General features: G+C 43.3%; 1 protein-coding gene across 1 annotated transcript in view; it reads right to left on the bottom strand.

Moving 5' to 3' along the window:
- Window positions 1–21,402, bottom strand: part of SERAC1 (serine active site containing 1) — a gene marked incomplete in the record, with an annotated part of 923,851 nt that overhangs the window by 272,067 nt on the left and 630,382 nt on the right. Inside the window, 1 exon segment of the mRNA XM_044063262.1 lies at window positions 20,247–20,388. Within this exon segment, the coding sequence (XP_043919197.1) occupies window positions 20,247–20,388 (142 nt within the window).

Raw genomic sequence — 21,402 nt, 5'->3', positions numbered from 1 at the left:
AGAGGGGTAACAATTTGCAATGTGACACTCTCCCAGATAGATACTTTGCATGCAAATAATGACATCAGTGAACCATGCTGTTTAGGAATGTTAAAATCTGATGCAGGACACAGAATGTCTGTAGTAAAAGCAAGTACCATGGGTAGGTCTGATGCAAGACGCATCCTGAGGTAATAAAAGTGCAAAGTTCAGTAAAACTAAAATAACTTGGCTTGCCATATGTACCAAAATTATACCAAAAATTGTATTTTAAGTCAAGGCAACTAGAGCAGTCTTACTTACATGCCTCTGACAGCATCATATTACAAGACATTCTGCAGAGTTCCAGAGACACACTTGGCATTACTTAACTTGCAGTACTCCGATTTGCAACTGGAGTTCCCTGCTATACACACCACACTGTTGTATGCCCCTCACTTAACAAGGATGGCTCTACCTAGAATTTACTCACAAGCTCTTTTACAAAAATCCTTCCATTTAGCTCACTGATGCCTACACTTAGCAACAACAATGGGGCTAAGACCTTCCACTGGCCTGAGACTTTGAAGTGACACCCTGACCGCATATGCAAAATGTGAGAAAGGCTTGTGGATGGACGGATGCCCACTTCAGAACTGGTGACCTGCTGTTCACCAGTTCTATTCCACCTAAGTGGAATTCCCCTTCCCCCTCTAGTAGAAGCTGTCAACCACAAACCGAAATATGACTTCTTCAGGTACCTTAAACAACTTACACATTTCTACTCTCCAGACTTGCTTAATAATGGTCATCAATTGAAACACCAAGATCGGCATAAGATCACACTTCTTGTAGACAATGGTTCTCTTAACTGCCTGAATTCGGGTAAATTACACATTTTCAGTCATAAATGGACATCCTTTACAAAGCTTCCCTGTGTACGTTCTCCCTATGTTTGTTTCCAATTCTTTATAAATATTTTCAGCTTACTACTGTTTTCAGCTAACAACTGCTTTCATTTAGGTTCATAGGTAGGTACTAGGCCATCTGCCCAAACGCATTTATAAGCCTAGCCAGAATGTGTTGGCTTTCGCCGCCCCCTTAGATTAGTTCCCTGAGCCTCTGTCCAGCACAGCCTCTGAAGTGATCCCCGGGGGTAAACTTCCTGCTTCCCATCCACTTGTCAAAGTTTCTCTTGAAGAGTGTTAGTGAGGTGTTCTGACTAATGTAGATTGGAATCTCGTTCCAGAGCATGGGAAGTCACTGGGACAGGAATCTATCCAGCACGTCCTATTTATTGCTGTAGTGAGGTTTAGATCCCTAGAGCGTGTGGCTCGAGGGGATATGGTTTTCTTTAGGTGGAGCATGTCCATCAATTCTGGGTTGGACATGGCCTTGTATGTCAGGCAGAGATCACCTCTGAATAGGCGGCATGCAACAGAGTACAGCTGGAGTTTCTTCAGTCGAGCTGCATAGGGCATCTATTTGAGGCCAGTGATCCTCTTGGTGAGGTACTTGGGTAGTCTTTCCAGCTGTTGCAGGTGTCTTGTAAGGTACATCCCAAATGGGGCATTGTACTCTATGATGGGTCTGATGAGTGATGCGTAGAGGGGCACAATGACCTCTTTTGATCTGGATGCAAACCCTTTTGTGATTAGGTGAGCCACATAGAAGGATTTTCTAACCACTTTGGCAATGTGATTATCAAAGGAGAGATTATTATCTACTTGGGTCCCCAGATCCCTTATTTTGTCTTCCGTATTTAGGGGGGGCTACCACCTATGTGGTAATTTGTGGGTACTTTGCTTTTTCCAAAGGGGATGACTATGCACTTTCTGGCATTTAGCTTGAGGCCATGGTTTTGACACCTGGTATCTGTCTCAGTGAGACCCTTTTGGAGAATTCTGTGTCAGTTGGAGAATCAATTATAGCCCCTAGTTTGCAGTCGTCTGCAAACTTGGTCAACCATAGTCCTCCTGTGATTGCCTGTACCTCTGAGAAGTATATGCCGAACAGGAGGGGTCCTAGGACTGAGCCCTGGGGAACGCCACTTGTAACCGTCAGACCTAGCTACCCCAACTCTTACTATGTGGGTTCTGTCCGTGAGCCAGTTGGCAACCCATCTTGTGACGTAGGGGTTTATGTTCAGGCTGGTGAGCTTGTCTATAATACCAGAATGGGGAATGGTGTCGAAGGCCTTTGTGAGGTCTAGGTAGGCTGTGTGGACCACCTTTCCCTCATCTATAGTCTTGGTAACTGTCTCAAAGTCGTCCACCAGGTTTAGGAAGCATGATCTGCCCTTAAAGCCAAACTGGGTAGGGTCCAGTGTTTGGAGGTTCCCAATGTCTCTGTTAATGAGATCCATGATGATGCGCTCCATAGCCTTGCAGACCAAGCTAGTTAGGCTTATAGGGCGATAGTTCCCGGGGTCTGTTGTGGCTCCACCTTTGTGGAGTGGAATAACCATTGCTGTGCACCACTCTATGGGTATGTAGCCTGTGGAGGCTGAGTTTGAACAGTGTGTTTTAGGTGAGGGGTTAGTTCATCTTTGAGCTCATGTAGGACGCAGCCTAGGACACCATCCGGTCCCATTGATGCTGTGTTTTTGGCTTTGGAGGGGACTGTTTTAACCTGAGTGCCTGTGATTTCAGGGGCACTACATTCTTCTGGTATGGTTATGGGCCCTTTTGGGGGTGAGAGGGGGGTGAAGTTTGCACTGAACCTGACTGCCAGGATGTTGGCGATATCGGTCGGTTCAGTGCATTTTGTGCCATTCTGCACCAACTCCGAGCAGATCTGGGAATTGCCACTTAGATTCTTGACATAACTAAAGAATGCCTTGTGGTTATCTTTGGAGTCCTTGGCAATTTTTCTTTCGAAGCTAGCCTTGGATGATTTTATGAGGGATCGTAGTTTCTTGCCGATACTGATCAGGGATGTCTTCCCCTCTTGGGATTTTACTCTTTTCTGTACTAGTTTCCTCCTTCTACTGTATAGCTTGTTTATAATAGCAGGGGTCCACCAGACTGGTTCCCTTTTCTTGGAGGAGTGAGTCTTGTTTTTTCTTGGGATAGCACAATCCATGCATTCTTGTAGGTGCCTGTAGAGTGCATTAGTAAAGGAGTTTGCAGTTTGGGCAGCGTTATCCTTTAACATGGGGGATTTGAAACTTTCCACCTCGGTCTTAAGTAACGTGAAGTTTGCTTTTGAAAAGTTTTTCACAGTAGTTTCTTTGACCGGGGTGGGGGCAGAATGTGGATATCCAGAGTGATTAGTTTATGGTCAGATCTAACCAGTGAGGGGGTTGACCTCTGGTGTGGAACACTGGTCGCCCATATTGGTGATGACCAGGGCCAATATGTTGTCACCTCTGGTGGGGGTGGTTGACCAGTTGATCCAGGGCATTTGAGTTTATAAAATCTTGGAAATGTTGGGCAAGGGAGTTAGTACTTTAGTAGTTCTCCCAGTTAATGTTTGGGCAATTGAAATCACCCAATATCAGGGTGTTTGGTAGGACCTTTATGTTTCCCAGTGTTTCCAGAAATGGAGAATGGGGGTTCTGGGACATGGTGGGTGATCTGTAGCAAGCTACAATTTGAATTGCAGTTCTGTCCATTGTTAGTTGCACGTGGATGATCTCTGAAGCATCGTGCAGTGCCACTAACCTGGAGGCGTGGGTATCCTTGATGAATATGGATACACCCCTGCCTTTTATATTTCGGTCCAGGTTTTGTGGCCAAAATGTATGGTACGAGTTGTAGCCTGGTAGTGCTGGGTTGCTCTCTGCAGCCTTAAACCAGGTTTCTGTTACTGTACATATATTGATTTTCTCCATACTGATGTAGTGCCTCAAGTGCATGCATTTAGAGGTTTAGACTTCTGGCATTGAATACCCTCAGTTTTTTGTTACTTGTGCTATTTATGGCAGTGGGTTTGTCTTTTGAGCCTTGCCTAAAAAAGGCACTATGGGGGTGGCAAGAGCCTTGGCCAGTATTCGAAAGCCTAAGGGTGACAGGTGCAAGCCGTCTCTAGCAAAGCAGCGTGGCTTGTCGAGCATGTCATCCCAGGCTGACAGACACTGGATCCCCTTTGAATGACACCAGAAGCTTAGCCAAATGTTGAAATTGATATTTTTTTCTTTATACCGTGGCATCACTCTTGGTGAAGGCAGGATGCTACTCAGGGTCAGGGTCATACCAGCCTGGGCTACATGATCAGAGAGCTCTTCCATGTCTCTTTTCATGTAGTCCAGGGAGGTACGGCTCAGGTCATTCACACCAACCTGGACAATGAGTCATATTTGTACTTGTTCTGGAGTGAACTGAGTGCTTGCATTATGCGGCAGATCCTGGCACCCGACAGGCAGCTAATAGTAACCTTCTCCTTGTTCAGCCTAGTGAGTGGGACGTCAGTGTGCCTGACTAAAGAGTCACCTATTACTAGTGTGTTGGGTATATTATTTTGCCTTAAGGGCTGTGATTGCGTGGCACACTGGTTTTGTGAAGTATGTGTTTCATGGTTTGTGTTAGGGGGTGGTGGTTGCTTGGATGTCTGCTTTGGAGGTTTCTGTTACTTTTGCAGATTTTTATTATAGAGCCTCCGAGTATGTTTTTGTGTATTTATGTGTGTTTTTTGCCGGTGCTGCTTTCATAGGTCTATGTGAGACTGGTGGTGTGATGCAAGTAATTCCCTTGTCCTCTTGACTGTCTGGTCCGTCATGGGTTGAGACAGCCTCCAGTGTGGCTGTATAATTGCATCTCTTGCATGTATTAGTGTTTGGTGGTAGGAGGAGAGGGTAGTCTGTGTACGAGGCAGTTGTAACATTGCCTCAAAATGCCCAGATTCACCAGTTGGACCGGAGAGTACACCTGAAACTGCCCTTTGGACATGCCTGGATAAGTACAGTGAGCTGTTTTACTGATTGGCTGGTAAGGTCGAATAGAGAGCCTTGTACTTCTCTACAGTATAAGGGAGGGTCTAGCGCTAAGGTTTATTAGTGCTTGCTATGAGTTTTGAGCAAGTGCCATGCTGAGAATTGAACGGCTTGAGTGCTTAAGTTGAAAGTTTGTATAGTTTCAAAGGAAAAATTGAACAGTAGACTTTGTGGAGCCGGGAATAGTTTTACCCTAGCTAACTGGTACTGCCCGGCACGCAAAACTGTGCTAATGCGGGTTTTATAGCAGGGAAATGAGAGAGAGAGACATTAGTCCAAAATGGCTAATAAACTACTAAATTCTGGGCTGAAACCACTCCTCCAGGGACAGATAGACTGCTCAAAGCTCCCCTCTCACAGGTGAGCAGGGAAACTTCCTTCTATCCAAGTAAGGTATGGGCAAACACAGAAACTTGTAACACAGCCCTGAATTCAGCACTAACCAGAAAACTGGACTATACCAGCTTAAAAAGGTGGGAAAACATGTATGTTTTTTTTTTTCAGAAAATAAAGCAGATACGATCAAAAAAATACTTTAAATGCACAGAAATGGCTATCACACTTGAGTGTATAGCCTACAACAGTTAAACAGGTAATTTAAACACAAAAATGACTTTGTTTAAGTGCAGGCAGTAAAATAAGTATAATATGTAGCAGAAACAAGTTTTTTTAAATCACAGAAACTCTAAAAAATTGGCGTTTTAGGCGGAATTAGCTAAAGGCAGCAAGAAAATGCAGAAAAATGATACTTAATCACTCCAAAATCTCTCTTTTGTCTCTCTGCTGCTGTAGAACTCTGCAGGGCACCAGGCAGGAGCTTGCTGAGCTGTATACTTCTACTACTTTTTGTCTTTCGGCTTTTCCTGGTTAGGGGTCGCCACAGCGGAACTCCGGTCCGCTAATGATTAGCAGTAGATTTTTATGTGCTGAGTTGCCAGCCTTGACGCACAACCTTCAACGAAGGTATGCCCATTCACGCACGTCTCCACACGGAAGACGCTCTAGCTGAGAAATGAACAGGACAATGTCTTACTGTGAGGCGACAACGCTACCACAGCACCATGTATATTTCTTGCCATCAAGTTGATTAACCTAGCAAGAATTCTGCCCTCATTCACAGTAAAATGTGCCTAGTACAATACAATGCTCCACTGGTATTGCTTGCTTCACTTCAGCATCAGAAGTATTATATGAATGAGCACTTTGCCTTCAGTACTTTACTGTACTGTCCTTAACTGATTCTTATTTTGCTCAAAGTATTAACAATTAATGCCAATTAGCCATTTACTACACATGTGTTAAGTGCATTTCTCTCCTCCCCACTTCAGCTTAGCTTTGCTCTACCACCTACACAGGCACTGATTACCTGAAACTATCAGTTTAACAATATGACTATACATTCTATTTTTTGTTTTTTAGAAATTTTATACAAGCAACATTTTTACACAAATGAATGGTCTAACACACATTTTATATACACATACATAAAACACACACACACATCTATATACACACACACACACACATTAAAAAATATATCTAAATATATATATATATATATGTGTGTGTGTGTGTATAGCAATTATTTAATATGCTTAACAATGTAAAGTGAATCAATACTTTTTAGTCCTGAAAACTTTCCTATATGAAAGACACATTCATTTACTGATGCAAGAAAGCTAACAGATTGAACCTTAGACCTTTGAAACAAAAACAAAGTCCAATAATGAACTATAGTTAGAAATCTGCAAGGCACTTTCATATTCTCCGTGTTGGCATGTTTTTTTTTTCTCTTTCAGTACCCCCCCCCCAAAAAAAAAGCCTACTGTAAAAGGTACATATATATTGCATTTCCACTTGTTTTGTGGTCCACGTCATGGGTGAAAACTGTCTAAGGAGGATCAGTTCACTTACCTGGTAAACAAGCTATAATGCTATAATACAAATATGCACTTGCATGCTTTTAGTGCTTTATACAGTACAACTCAGTAAGAAACCGAAAACAACAAATGATGCTCAAGTAGGATCACTGTTGCAGTCATACCCTTTGGGAACTCAGCCACAGGCAAAGTCTGACTTTTGGCTCATCTTAAGCTGAGCAGACTTCCCCTCCAGTGTGGATGATATCTCCCTTTCCAGGGACATTGCTACATTCCTAGTATACAGGAGGGTGTCACCTTGCCTCATCCTTTGTATTTATTTGCCCAAGGAGCTGCAGGTATGGGAGTGCCTTGGCAGCTCCCTTAACAGCCTGCCATGCTTGCAAGGATATTCCAATGACTTGCCCTTCCTGGCAAAGGCCAGACAAACCCAGGAAACCTGTCTCCTCAGAGAAACTATGAGTAGGAGAAACATCACTATAATTATGGGAGAATGTGTTTTTTTTTTTTGGGGGGGGGGGGCTGTCACCCACTCCAGTCCTCAGATACCCAGAACTGTGCAAGATGGAGGGAGTGAGGGAAACTATATTGCAACAGTACTCCTACTCAGATATCTACTATTACAAATGTATTACATATATATAATATGCTCTTCTTATGCAAAACTGTTACAATCTTTGTAAAGATTCTCAGTGATCACTTGTCATGTAGAATGATTGGCAATTTTTCTGGTGTAGGCTACCAGAGAACCTGCAGGATAGCAGGAGTGAAATCTGCTTCACCACTCTCGAATATGTCCAGTCTACAGTGCTTATCTGTTCACATCCCAATAATGCACTATTAGTTCCCCTTTACTCTGGGTATTTAGGAAAAACACTCGCAGGTGGACAGATTGATTCAACACTAGCTCTGTATAAACTTTTGTTGTAATAAAGTATTTTCACATAAGATAATCCAGTCTTTATAAAAACCAAGACGGGTTCTTTACATATAAGGACAGGATGTTCATAGATGGTTTTGGCAGAGGTATGCACAAGCAAAAGAGCTGCTTTCCATTTAACTTGACAAAGGGAGTGGAAGATCATTCAAACAGTGCTCAGGTCAACTTCTCCAGCACACAATTTAAGTCCATAATGGAGTCACTGATCATTTTAGATGGACATTTCCCTTGAGAAACTATTACTGGTGGCAGCATACCCAAAGGTGGACCAGTGGGGTAGGCAGGCTGTGTCATTCCTGATTTGTAAGGCTGTCTACCAGAATTCCATGATCAGCCTTCATAAAGAACAAGTCTAAGGCCACCTTGTTTATTTAATACCTCATTGTGATGATGCATGTCATTAGGTGCACAGCCCCCTAGCTTCCAGTTTGCCGAGTGGCAGGACCACTCTCATCACTTCCTTAATGTAGATGCGTCTTTAGATCTGGCTGTTCTCCCAGATGTCCTGTAACTCCAAGGTTGGTTGAATGGGCTCCTCGAGCAGACTTTTAAGCATCTATGGCCAGGATTCGAGTCACCCAGGTTCACCTTTACTTGGCAGCTCTGCCATATCTCTTACTGTATTGCAAGGGAGCAGGGAATGGTCTCTGCCATCAACTGATTAGGAAGTTGTGTTGCCACCAGCACAATGCCCAGCTTCACCATGGGGACAGTAAGAATGTTTGATGCCATATACCCTAAGATTGTTAGGAATTTCCTTGCTGAGACGTAGCTGTGCTCTTTGCTGCCATATATCTTTAAAGAACTCACCCAGTAAGTGTATTCTGTTCTGCATTAAGAAGGTTTTGTCTATGTTCAACAGCACTACCAGAAAGGCCACTGATCTTGAGGACAGTAGACTGGCTTTGGGAAGTTTAACAGAAAATTTCAGGTTCTGAAAACAGGTTGGAATGTAACTTAGTGATTCAACTACTCCTGACACTTGGCCCAGATGAGACAGTAGTTATGGTATGAGTAAAGGTGAATGTTCTTGGTTTGGCAATGAGCTACATCTGGAAGTGTTGATGTACAACAATGGACCTTGCCAGTGAGTTTACGGAGAATGTTACTTTGGTAGAAAAGTCTAAAAGTCACTGCTGCTGTAAAAATTCTGACAGTTTCTGGCAAATTTTTTTGATTAATTCCATTTGTAAGGGTAAGAGGGCTGTGAACCCCCCAAGCCTCCTTTATTCTTAAAAAAAACTTGGGATGACTAAGGATTAGCAGTCCCCCATTATAAATGATTTGTTGTTTTCCCCATTTAAAAAAAAGAAAGTTAAAGTAAAGTAGGGAGCCGTCAGGAACAGTAGTACTGAGGAAATGATGATTATGTACAACACTAGATCTTGCGCAGTGATGTCACTTGGCATTCTACAGCCAACGTTAAACAAGACCCAGGGTACTATATAAGCAACAAACTGGAGCCAACCATCTTATTAATACACTTCAGCAGCTGGAGCTAATCCAAATGGCAGAGAGATCAATTAATAACTGGTTCCCTCTTACTTTGAATCTAAGAAATGGACTGTGGTTCCTGTGCATGACAGATGTGTACACAGGCATCCTTCAGATACAGGATAATTACCAGTGCCTACAGAAACAAGAGAACTTGCAGAATAAGCATTCTGAAATTTGGAATTTGTTCAAACTGGATAAGTAGAGGACAGGCTTCCAAGGCCCATCTTTTCTTGGTACTGGGGATAGACAATTAGAAAACAGTGCCCCCTCTTTCTTTTGAGCTCTCTCTACTACAGCATGCTGTAGGTAATGCTGACATGCAAGGACTGCACAAGATATGCCTGGTCTTTGGGTACTGAAGAAATTCTCAAACTTTGGGATATAAAGAAACCTAAATGAGTAACTTTGGGATATTATCTGCGGCACTCATCTCTTATTTGTAAAAGTTTCCAATTCTTGGCAAATAATGTTAGATGAACCCCCCCTTCCCCAAATCCTGGGGGGGGGTCTGTTGTGGATAAGGGATAGTGAAGAGTGTTTTGGTCATGGGGGAGGGGGTTGTGGGGTGAAGGAAGAACTTAGTCACAACTGCTCCCTGCCTGTGACCTAGCTCTGAGGGCCCTCTGGGCTTATCTTTCTGATTACTTTGCACTACCTCTGGTAGGCCTTCCTCACCTTTGCCTGCTTCTCTTCAATCTGATTATGGTAGAAGAGCCAGTGCTACTCCTGCTGTACATGGGTATGGGTAGGTGGAAAGTACAGTTGTGTACACTTACCATAAATGTAGATGTTCAAGTGTATTCACTGTTGCAGTCATCACACTTGGGTCATCTGCCTGCAGGTAGCCCTCAGTCGGCCCGAATATAGAATCTTGGGACTTCTGCATCAGATGCTGTCACCTCTTCCATGATGTCAGGTCGTCAGGGGGTATAAAACATGCAGCCGACGCCATTACATCAGTTTTTCCTGCCCCAGATGTCAGGCGCCCCCAAAATAGGAAGCAATTACATGGTGTGGAACACCTCCAGTAAAAAGTAAATACCATAACCATAAGATATGGCCAAAAAGAGGATAGGAAGAAAGCATAGAAGAGTCAGGGGGCTAGAGGGAGGGTAACCAGGACTGCAACAGTGAATACACTCAAACATCTATATTTATGGTAAGTGTACACAACTGTACTATGTTCTTCATGTTTCACTGTTGCAGTCATCACACTTGGGTTAATTCCCAAAGCTGAGTAAGGGTGGGGGCAGTCAAGCAATAGTAGGGCTGGCTAGCAGGCCTTGTAAAACTGCTGTGGCAAATCCAGCTCTGGATTTAGAAAAGACAGGTAAGTGGTAATGCTTGGTGAAGGTGTGTACAGAACTCCAGGTTGTAGCTTCCAGGATGTCCCTGGTAGGGACTCCCCTGAGAAATGCTGTACAGGTTGAGGTAGCCCTAGTGGAATGAGTTCCGATCCCCTGTGGGGTAGGTTTTCCATGGTGTTTGTAGCAGAAATAGATGCAGTGTGCTATCCATTTGGAAATGGTTTGCTTTGAAATGGCCTTTCCCTCTGCCCCTGTAGCAAAGCTGACTAGCAGCTAGTCAGATTTTCTGAAAGACTTAGTCCTGTTAAGGTAGAAACCGAGTTGTCTGTGTATGTCCAAAAAGTGCAGGATCCTTTCCCCTTTATTCTGAGGATTAGGGAAAAGAGTTGGTAAATGGATGGAGTGGTTTAGAGCCACACTGGATACCACATTGGGCATAAAAGATGGGTTAGTCCTGAGGGAAACCCTGTCAGCATGGAAAATAATGAATGGTTCCACAGCCATCAGTGCCTGTAACTCAGACACTCTTCTTGCTGAAGTGACGGCTAGAAGTAAGGTTCTTTTCCAAGAGAGGAATTTTAACTGTGCTGTAGCAGCAGACTCAAAAGAGGGAAATGTGAGCTTCTCTAGTAGAAAGTTAAGGTCCCAGACAGGGGTGGGAGCTCTCCTCGGGGGTCTTAAATTGTTAGCTTCTCTCAGGAACTTTGACCAGAGGGGGAGAAAAGAGTGGTGGCTCAGTATTATAATGAGCTGAGATGGCCGGGGCATGAATCTTAACAGAAGAGAAGGATAGGCCTAGGAGCAGCTCTGCTAGGTAATCTAGGATTTGAGGTAAGGTGGGTACGGCTGTGTCCTTTCCTTGAGACTGGCACCAAGAACAGTATCTTTTCCATTTTTCTGAATAGGATTTCCTAGTACTAGGCCTTCTGGCCTCAAGGATGACATCCAGCACCTGTTTGCTGAGGGTTGCTGCTGGTGGTGTATTCAGGGAATAAGCCAGGCTGCAAGGTTCAGGGTTTGCAGCTGAGGATACAAAATCTGTCCCTACTGCTGGGACAGCAGGGAGTAGGGTCTGCATAGGTGCTAGGGTGGCACTGCTGCCAGACTGCGTAGGAGTGAGTACCAGTGCTGGCGGGGCCAGTCCGGACCAATAAGGATTGTCCTTGGTTTGTCCTGTTTGATCTTGAGTAGTACTTTTGAGAGGAGGGGCAGAGGGGGAAAAGCATAAATTGAGAGGTTTTAGCATGTAAAGGATAGGGCATCCACTTTCCATGCTTGGCTGTGTGGATTTCTGGTGCAAAATTTGCTCAATTGATTGTTTTGGGGGGAGGCAAAGAGGTCCACCTCTGGTGTGCCCCACTTGTGGGCTAGAAGTTTGAATGAGTTGAGTTCCAGTTTCCACTGGTGTGGGTCCAGTAGATTTCTGCTTAAGTCGTCTGCCAGGGAATTTTGTTTGCCTGGCAGGAAATGAGCTTGCAGGTGCACTTGGGTTGCTCAAGGCTGTGTTCTACAGGGCAATGGTTAACCTGCTGATTGGGTAGGAATGAGTTCCCCCCTGTTTGTTTATGTACCACATAACTGTGGTGTTGTCTGTCTTTATCAAGAGATATCCTGGAAGGATAAGGTATTTGAAGGCTGTCAGAGCATTCTGTACAGCTAACATTTCTTTTTGATTGATATGTAGGTAAATTTGTCCTGGGCTCCGTTTGCCTTGAATGCATTTACCAACCATGTGAGCCCCCCATGCATAGTCTGATGCGTCTATTGTCAGAGTTTGGGTAGCGAGTGGTTGAGTGAAAGGGAGTCCTTTGTTGTGGTTGCAAGCCTCTGCCCACCAAAGGAACTCTGCCCTTAGACAAGGAATGATAGGAATAATTGTTTCCATTTCCTGAGAATGTTGGCACCAGAGACTTTTTAAGTACTATTGATGTTTCCTCATATGCAGTCTTGCATATGGAATTAGTAGAATGCATGAGGCCATGAACCCTAGGGCTTGCAGTATTTTTTCTTGCAGATATCTGGGTTCTGGTGGCCATTAGTTTGAAGTAATTTGTCAAATAAACCTGCTTTTCTGGAGTAAGGAACGCCATCTGGGAAGTTGTGTTCAAGCTTGTCCCCAGGAATACAATCTTTTGGCTGGCAACCAGATGTGATTTCTTTTCACTGATGGTGTACCCCAGAGAAGTTAGAAGTCTCTTTACAAATGCCAGGTGCTGAAGTAGCAATTCCTGACTGTCCGCTTGAATCAGGCAATCATCCAAGTATGGATACATTTAAATATTTCTCTGCCTGCAGTATGTAATGGCTGGAGCCAATACCCTGGGCGCAGTAGATTAGCCAAAGGGAAGTGCAGAGAACTGATAGTGCATAGACCCCTCCCTGAACCATAGATATTTCCTGCAAGATTCCCTTATGGAGATGTGCAGACAAGCTTCTTTTAGGTCTAGGGTGACTACCCAGGAGTCCTTGTCTAGCACAGGAAGCAGCTGTTGTAGTGTAAGCATTTTGAATTTTGGGACCACCAGGAAGGTGTTGAGAATGGACAGGTCCAGGATAGGGTGCCAAGAGCCCTCTTTTCTGGGCACCAGGAACAGTCTGGAGTAGAAACCCTGTCCTCTTTGCTCTACTGGAACAGGCTGAATAGCCCTGATACTGAGAAGAGAAAGTACTTGCTTTTGAGCCTCTGCCCACTGGTTTGGAGGAAGGTCTGGCAACCCGTTTGGGGTTGGCAGTGAGTGGAAGTAGAATCTGTATCCCTGAGATACAATGTTTAGGACCCATCAGATCTGGGTAATGGACATCCAGTTTTCTGCATGCAGGGCAAGTTTTCTCCTAGTTTTCTGCAAGTACTTGGGCATGGCTGGGAAGGATGATAGACAAGTCATTGTGAATTTTTTCCATAAGGGGGGTGGCTTACTACTCCCTGTTTTTGAGGGGGGAACACTCCATTGTTTAGATCTCTGTGTACCCTGAGACTGTAGCCTTGGTGGTCTGTTGCCCCTGGGTTTTGGCTGAGAAGAGCTGGTAGGGACTGGAAAGGACCAGTTTTTTGAAGCTCAATGCCTACTGAATCTAGGTGGCTGTACCTGTACGAAATCTTTAACAGTTTGTATAGATTTAGCTTTTTCCTCCATCTTTTTAAAAACCTCTTCTGCTTTTGTGCCAAACAAACGTTCCTGGTTTAATGGAGCATCTAACAATTTTGCTTTGACATGGTCTGGCAAGATCTGTCTATCTCTAGATCACTGTAGACTGAACTAAAAGATGTTTTATCCAGTGCACAGACTGGCACTCTACTGGACCAAGAAAGAACGAAAGATGACAGACTGATACCCCTCATTATAAGGGAAGTGTGGCAACATCTCTAGGAATGAGTCAGCCTAGCCGAGGGAAGGTTGCAAAGTTTTGGAAGTTGGAGTTTCCCTGCGACCGAGTTCCCAAAACTACAGCAGTAATCCATACAAAAATATACATTTAGTATAGTTGTTCATCTTAGATGATATTCATGATTTCTTTAACATTTTAATGAAATTCTGACTAAGCTTTCTTCATTCGAGTCTTATGTAAAAAGAGCTCTGCCCAGCTTGGACCAATCACGTTAATAAAATCTAATAAAAACATTAGCAATACTGTAAAAACTTGAATGATTGAGACAGTTTTTTTTTTTTAAAACTGGAAAGGCAGTGTCATCTCTGTCACTGCTACCTAGGACTCGGGCAGTATTCCAAGCAACGGACAATAGGACTTGGTATGACTTACTTCTGAAAGTGCTTTCTATTCGTTCCAGTTCTATGTACTCAAAATAAACCACTTGAAAACCACAAATTCAGTAACACAAAACGAAAATGCACAAAAAGTAACAATACACAAAATTATCCAAGCATTTCTTGTGTAGTGCACACCCTCCAAAGCCTACCCAAGACAAAATACAAACACATACACAACAACCTTCATAGGTAGGTACTAGGCTATTGGCCCTAGGGTCTATACAAACCTAGCCAAAAGGGTACCCTGGCTTTCGCCACCCAAGAAAATTATTTTCCTGCGCCCCTGTCGAGCAGAGCCACAGAGGTGATCTCTGGGGTGAATTTCCTATTTCCCATCCAATCATCAAGATTTTTCTTGTAGAGTGCCAATGACGAGCTTTGCTTGATATAGATAGGTAGTTTGTTCCAGAGTATAGGAAGTCTCTGGGACAGGAATGTATCCCTCCAGCAACTTCTGTTTATTGTGGTGACAAGGTTTAGGTCTGGTCCCTAAAGCGTGTAGCTCGGAGGGATTGAAATTTCTTTAAGTGGAGCATGTCCAACAGCTCTGGGTTTGACATAGCTTTGTATGTTAGGCAGAAATCGACTCTGAGTAGGCGATATGCGATGGAGTAAAGCTGGAGTTTTTTGAGACAGTCTGCGTAGGGCATCTGTTTGAGGCCAGTAATCCTCTTTGGGAGGTATTTCTGCAGCCTTTCCAGTTGTAGATATCTTGCAAGGTACATACCAAAAGGGGCGTTGTACTCCATAATAGGTCTAATGAGTGACAAGTAGAGGGGAACAATTACCTCGTTTCCTGGATGAGAAACCTTTTGTGATGATGTGTGCCATGTAGAAGGATTTCCGGACTACTGTGGAGATGGTTCAGAACTCGTTGTAAGCACTAAATAAGCTGCAAATTACTACAGCACTCAACTTTCCTCACTTGTCTAGAGGAAAGCTGTTTTTAGTACCTAATAAATAAGAACCTATCCAGGCATGTCTAAGGGTCAGCTCCCAGAGATTTCTCCTGTCTACCTGATGAATCTGGGCATCTTGGGGCAATGCAGCAATTGCCTCATGTACACAGACAACCCTCTCTTCCTACCACCCAACACCACAACCTGTGAGAGATGCACTTATATAGCTAAACTGGAAGCAAAGCTCTTCACCCAAGACTGGACTAGACAGTCAAGAGGAGAAGGTAAACACTTGCACCACACCACACTCATCACATAGTCCCTCAAAACCTACACCACCAAAACACACACATAGAAACACAAAACACACACTTACATTCGCGGAGGCTCTCAATAAAAACCTGCCCAAGCATCAGGGACCTCCAAAGCAGAAACGCAAGCAAACTCCACCCCCCCAACACAACCCAAATGACACACAGCCCACAAACTCAGTGTGCCACTCAACCACAGCCCATAAGGCATAACAAAGTACCCAACATTCTAGTCATAGGTGACTCTATAGTCAGGCAGACTGATGTTCCACTCACCAGGCTAAACAAGGAGAAAGTTACTGTCAGCTGTCTGTCAGGTGCCAGGATCCGCCACATAACGTGCACACTCAGGTCACTCCACAACACGTACAAATATGACACTGTCATTATTCATGTTGGTGTGAATGACCTGAGACATGTCTCCCTGGACTACATGAAAAGAGACATGGAGGAGCTCTCCAGTCTTGAAGCCCAGGCAGGTATGACCCTAGCCCTGAGCAGCATCCTGCCATCCCCCAGAATGATATCACAAGAACGAGGACAAAATGACTTCAATCAATTGGCTAAGCTTCTGGTGTCATTCTAAGGGGATCCAGTATTGGTCTGCCCGGTACGACATGATCGAAAGAACACGATGCTTTGCCAGACATGGCCTGCACCTGTTGCCCTTGGGATTCCGGATACTGGCCAAGGCTCTTGCCACCCTTATAGTGCCTTTTTTAGGCAAGGTTCAAATGACAAATTCACCATCGTAATAGGTGCAAGCAAAATCTGAGGGTAATGCTACTCAATGCTAGAAGTCTAAACCTCAAAATGCACTCACTCAAGGCACTCCTTAAAATGGAGAACACTGATATCTGTGCAGTGACAGAGACCTGGTTCAGAGCTCCAGAGAGCACCCTTGCGTTACCAGGCTATAATTCATACCACACCTTTCGGCCACCTAACCCGGAACAAAGCACTAAAGGTGGAGGCATGTCCATATTCATTAAGGATATCCACACCTCCAGGCTAGATGCACAGCATAATGCATCCGAGATTATCCAAGTGCAACTAACTCTGGGCAAGACCGCAATCCAAATTGTAGCTTGCTACAGACCCCCCACCATGCCCCAGGATTCCCACTCCTCATTTCTTAATACACTGGAAAGTATTAGGGTACAACCCAACACCCTAATAATAGACAATTTCAACTACCCCACCATTAACTGAGAAAACTACTCATGTACCAACTCTTTTGCTCAACGTTTTCTGGAATTCATAAATTCCAGTGCCTTGGATCAACGTATTCACACCCCCACCAGGGGCAGCAATATCCTAGACCTGGTCATTACCAACATGGGCAACCGGTGTTCCACACCAAAGATCAATTTCTCGTTGGTCAGATCTGACCACAAGCTAACCACCCTAGACATCCACATCCTGCCCCCACCCCCCGTTAGGGAAACCACTGTAAGTGGTTTGAGTAGAGACTACAGTCCACCTATGTTCCCAAGGTCTCATCACAATTTTGGCGTCAAGTAGACTACTACTTATGTGGTAGTTCATGGGTACAGAGTTTTTACCAAAGGGGATGACAATACACTTTTTGGCACTGAGCTTCAGGCCATGGCTTTGACACCAGGCATCTGTCTCAGTGAGGCCATTTTGTAGTATGTCCACATTGTTAGGAGTTTCGATTATGGTTCCTAGTTTGCAGTCATCTGCAAACTTTGTTAGCCAAAGACCTTCTGTGTTAGCCTGTACTTCAGAGTAGTAGATACCAAACAAAAGAGGACCCAGGACTGAACCCTGTGGTACTCAACTTTGTCACTGGTCTGAAGTTAGATTTAGAGTCTGCTACTTTCGCAGTGTGGGTTCTGTCCATGAGTCAGTTGGTAACCTATCTTGTGACATCGGGATTTATACCTAGTTTAGTGAGCTTACCTATAATTCCAGAATGGGGGATGGTGTCGAAAGCCTTGGCAAGATCTAGATAAGCTATGTGAACCACCTTACCCTCATCTATGGCTTTGGTCATAAGTCAGTCAGGTTTAGGAGACATGATCTGCCTTTTACAAACCCGAACTGGGTAGGGTCCAGAGTTTGGAGATTACCAATGTCTTTGAGTTCCATGATGGTATGTTCCATGGCCTTGCAGACCAGGCTCGTCAGGCTAATGGGGAGGTAGCTCCCAGGGTCGGTAGTGGCTCCCCCCTTTGTGGAGTGGGAAAACCGTCGCTGTGCGCCATTCAGTGGGCACAAAGCCTGAGGTGAGGCTATGATTGAACATGGTGCTTAGATGGGGGTGCCAGTTTATTCTATAGTTCATGTAAAACGCAGCCTGGGATGTTGTCAGGTCTCATGGATGCTGTGTTCTTGGCTTTGGGGAGTTTTTTTACCTGTGCAGCCATGATTACACAAACTTTTCATTCTTCCAGTATAGAGATGGGCCCTTTAGGGGGTGAGGGGGTGTAAAGTTAGCACTGAACCTATCTGACAGGATGTTGGCAATATCAGTTGGTTTTGCATATTTAGTGCCATTGTGCTGCAACTCAGAGCAGATCTGAGGGTTGCCATTGAGGTTCTTGACATAGCTATATAATGCTTTATGGTTGTCGTTAGAATCAGTGACTATTTTGTTTTCATAACTAGCTTTGGAGGATTTTATGAGGTATCTCAGCTGACCAGGGAGTTCCTCCAGTCATGGGATTTTACTCTTTTTTTTTTTTTTTTGCAACAGTCTCTTTCTTCTGTTGTAGAGTTTGTTTATGGCAGAGGACCACCAGATTGGCTTCCTTTTTTTGGAGGATAGCATCTTGGTTCTATTAGGGATAGCATGATCCATGCACTCGTGCAAGTGCTTATAAAGTGCATTTGTGTAGGATTCAGCAGTCATACCTCTATTGTGTCCGTCTGCATGGGAGTCATGAAGTTTGCCACTTCTGTCTTAAGTGTGATGTTGGCTTTGGAGAAATTTTTTTACAGTGGTTTCCCTAATGGGGGGTGGGGGCGGGATGTAGATTTCTACGCTGATTAGCTTGTGGTCAGATCTGACAAACTAGGAATTGACCTCTGGTGTGGAACACCGGACGCCCATGTTGGTAATGACCAGGTCTAGGATACTGCTGTCCCTGGTGGGGGTGTGGATAAGTTGATCCAAGGCGTTGGAATTTATGAATTCCAGAAAACGTTATCCAAATCTTAAACCTAACTCAAAATGCAATTATAACCAAAGTCAAAAATCTTAACCATGAATTCAATTCCATAACATACACAAGTACTATAGTAATGACATTCATCCAAACAGTATTTCATTTAAGATTCACACAAACTGAACTTTCATTTAATTTTACATCCACATCAAAAACATGCAATGAAAATGAGTTCTCTCTTCCTAGAGAAAAGGTCATACATTCCTTAATGAAGACTAAGAATAGTGTCATTAAAACAAGTCCTAATTAGATGGAGGGCAAGAGGAGACTCCCACACTAACTGAACACATTCTTGCAATGGACTGGTATAGCTGCTAGCCTATGTACTCCCCCCCCGCCCGAAAAATAAAAACACAAAGCACATATGTTTTGTGGAAGGACTATATACATATGTGTGTGTGTGTGTGTGTGTGTGCATATATATATATATACAAATATATATATACATATATATGTGTGTGTGCTTGTGTGGGTGTGTACTTTAAAACCTCAATTTACTGGAACATCGAATTTGAAATCATTGATACGACAACGCTGAAACTTCAGAATGCTGAACTCCTAGAACTTTGCAATTTCACTCCGGGAAACTAACCACTGGGCCACCAATGACTGCAATATGAAAGGAAGCAAACTAAACCCACAAATGTGGGGAGCTGCGTACTCCACACCACCCCTAATTAAATATACCAACTCCAAGATTGCACTACAGTGGAGAACAGGGCAAAGGTCACCATGGTAGCCCAGTGGTTAGTTTCCCGAACTGAAACTGCAACGTTCCAGGAGTTTGGCATTCTGAAGTTTCAGCGTTGTCATCTCGATGATTTGAAAGTCGACGTTCCAGTAAGTCAACTTTTTTAAATTACACCCATATATACGTATACATAAAGATATATATATATATATATATATATATATATATATATATATAGATATATATATATATATATATATATATATATATATATATATATATATATATATATATATATGTATGTATATGTGTGTGTGCTCGCATGGGAATATACACATATACAGAAAATAAATTTTGACAGAGTACAAGTACTCAAGACAGATGACTTAAGAGCAATGGAAGATGCCATTACACACAAAAGCAATAAAATAAGATCCATATGGAAATTCTTAAAGAAATAATGTATTCCTAAGTCTAATAATGCTGATAAGCTTGAATTATAATGATAAAATTTGATTTTTTTTGTTGGATGGCACAGGTAATGTACCCTTAATGTGTGCCATGCAGGTGGGTTGCACAGTAATACACAAATATTGTATTTATTGTCTTGCTGATGCTGCATCTTAAACATGGCTTTGTTAAAAATAAAATGGTCAAAGTGACACGGGATATCCAAACATCAACCCCTACCCCTTCTTGACTACTCGCTCAGTCTGCTGTTGAACAAATATATCTGGCTGGGTGAAGAGTTGGAAGGTCATCTTTGAAATCAGCAGTACTCACTCACAAAGAAGGAGAAATGTACAAGTATTTTTAAATTTATGCCAGTTCTCTTAACTGATAAAGTGACACAGTGTGAATATTATTACCTTTGGCCAGCATTCTGTGTAGTCTTCTTCCTCTGAGGAGTCTCCCTCATTTCCTGACTGATCGCTGTCTTGCTGACGCCAGGTTTTAAATGCAGCTCCCAGAAGTCCATGGACAAACAAAACATCTGCTTTGATGGGTTGGCTAAACCAAAGTATAATTTATTGAATGACATTTTTTGTAGTCAAATTTTATTATTCATTCTTTCTCCAAAATGAACCATTTCTTCTTATTTAAGTTGGTTCAAACTATTCATTTAACACAATTAGAGAGGATAAATTTGACATGACACTAAGTGCACAAATAGAAAAATGAAAGAGGTAACGGTATGTTTATGGAAACACAAAAATCAGACCAGTGCTCACCACAGCACAAGGTCAATACAAAGAAAACTTTTAGTTATGTACTCACCATAACTTCAGATGTTTGGGATCCATCTCGCCTACATTCTGACTGATGGGTTGCCTCGGCACCCTTATGCCAAAGAGCGAAGTCTCTTATTGGCTGAGCTTACTATATCCCAGGATGCACCACTACCAGTCCCCCAGATCTAGTTTGTCCGCATACATGCACACACGCATGCACTGCTTATATAACATTGACAGATGATACAAGATAAAAACAGTAGAACTCAAACCGTTCAATCTCTTCTGATCTCCAAGGCAGGGGGAAGGAGGGTGGGTATTAGGAATGTAGGCGAGATGGATCCCAAACATCTGAAGTTATGGTGAGTACATAACTAAAAGATGTTATGTGATCACATTCTGACTGATGGGACAGCGTCCCTAGCACCTAAATCCTGGGTGGCTCACTGGAAAACACTCCTGAGTACCGTGGAACCAAATGATGCTCCCCCTTTAGATGCCACATCCAATTTATAGTGGGAAATGAATGTGTGCGGGTTGGACCAAGTAGCCGCAGCACAAATCTCAGAAATAGCGAGCTTGGAATGGAATGCAATAGAGGTAGCCATAGCTCTAGTAGAGTGAGCTTTGACAGATGTTGTAAGTTGTTTATTTGAAGCGGAATAAGCCTGAGTTATGCAATCTCTGATCCATTTGGCAATAGTAGTTTTAGTGATGGTTTTACCCAGTTTACTATCTGAATAGGACACAAACAATTGATCTGTTTTTCGAATCTGTTGAGTCCTATCTAGAT

Source organism: Protopterus annectens, chromosome 1.part0, assembly GCF_019279795.1.
Source record: "Protopterus annectens isolate FY-2018-M chromosome 1.part0, PAN1.0, whole genome shotgun sequence".
Classification (NCBI taxonomy): Eukaryota; Metazoa; Chordata; order Ceratodontiformes; family Protopteridae; genus Protopterus; species Protopterus annectens.
Note: the sequence above shows the minus strand (reverse complement) of the source record. Positions and strands in the feature narration are given on the sequence as shown.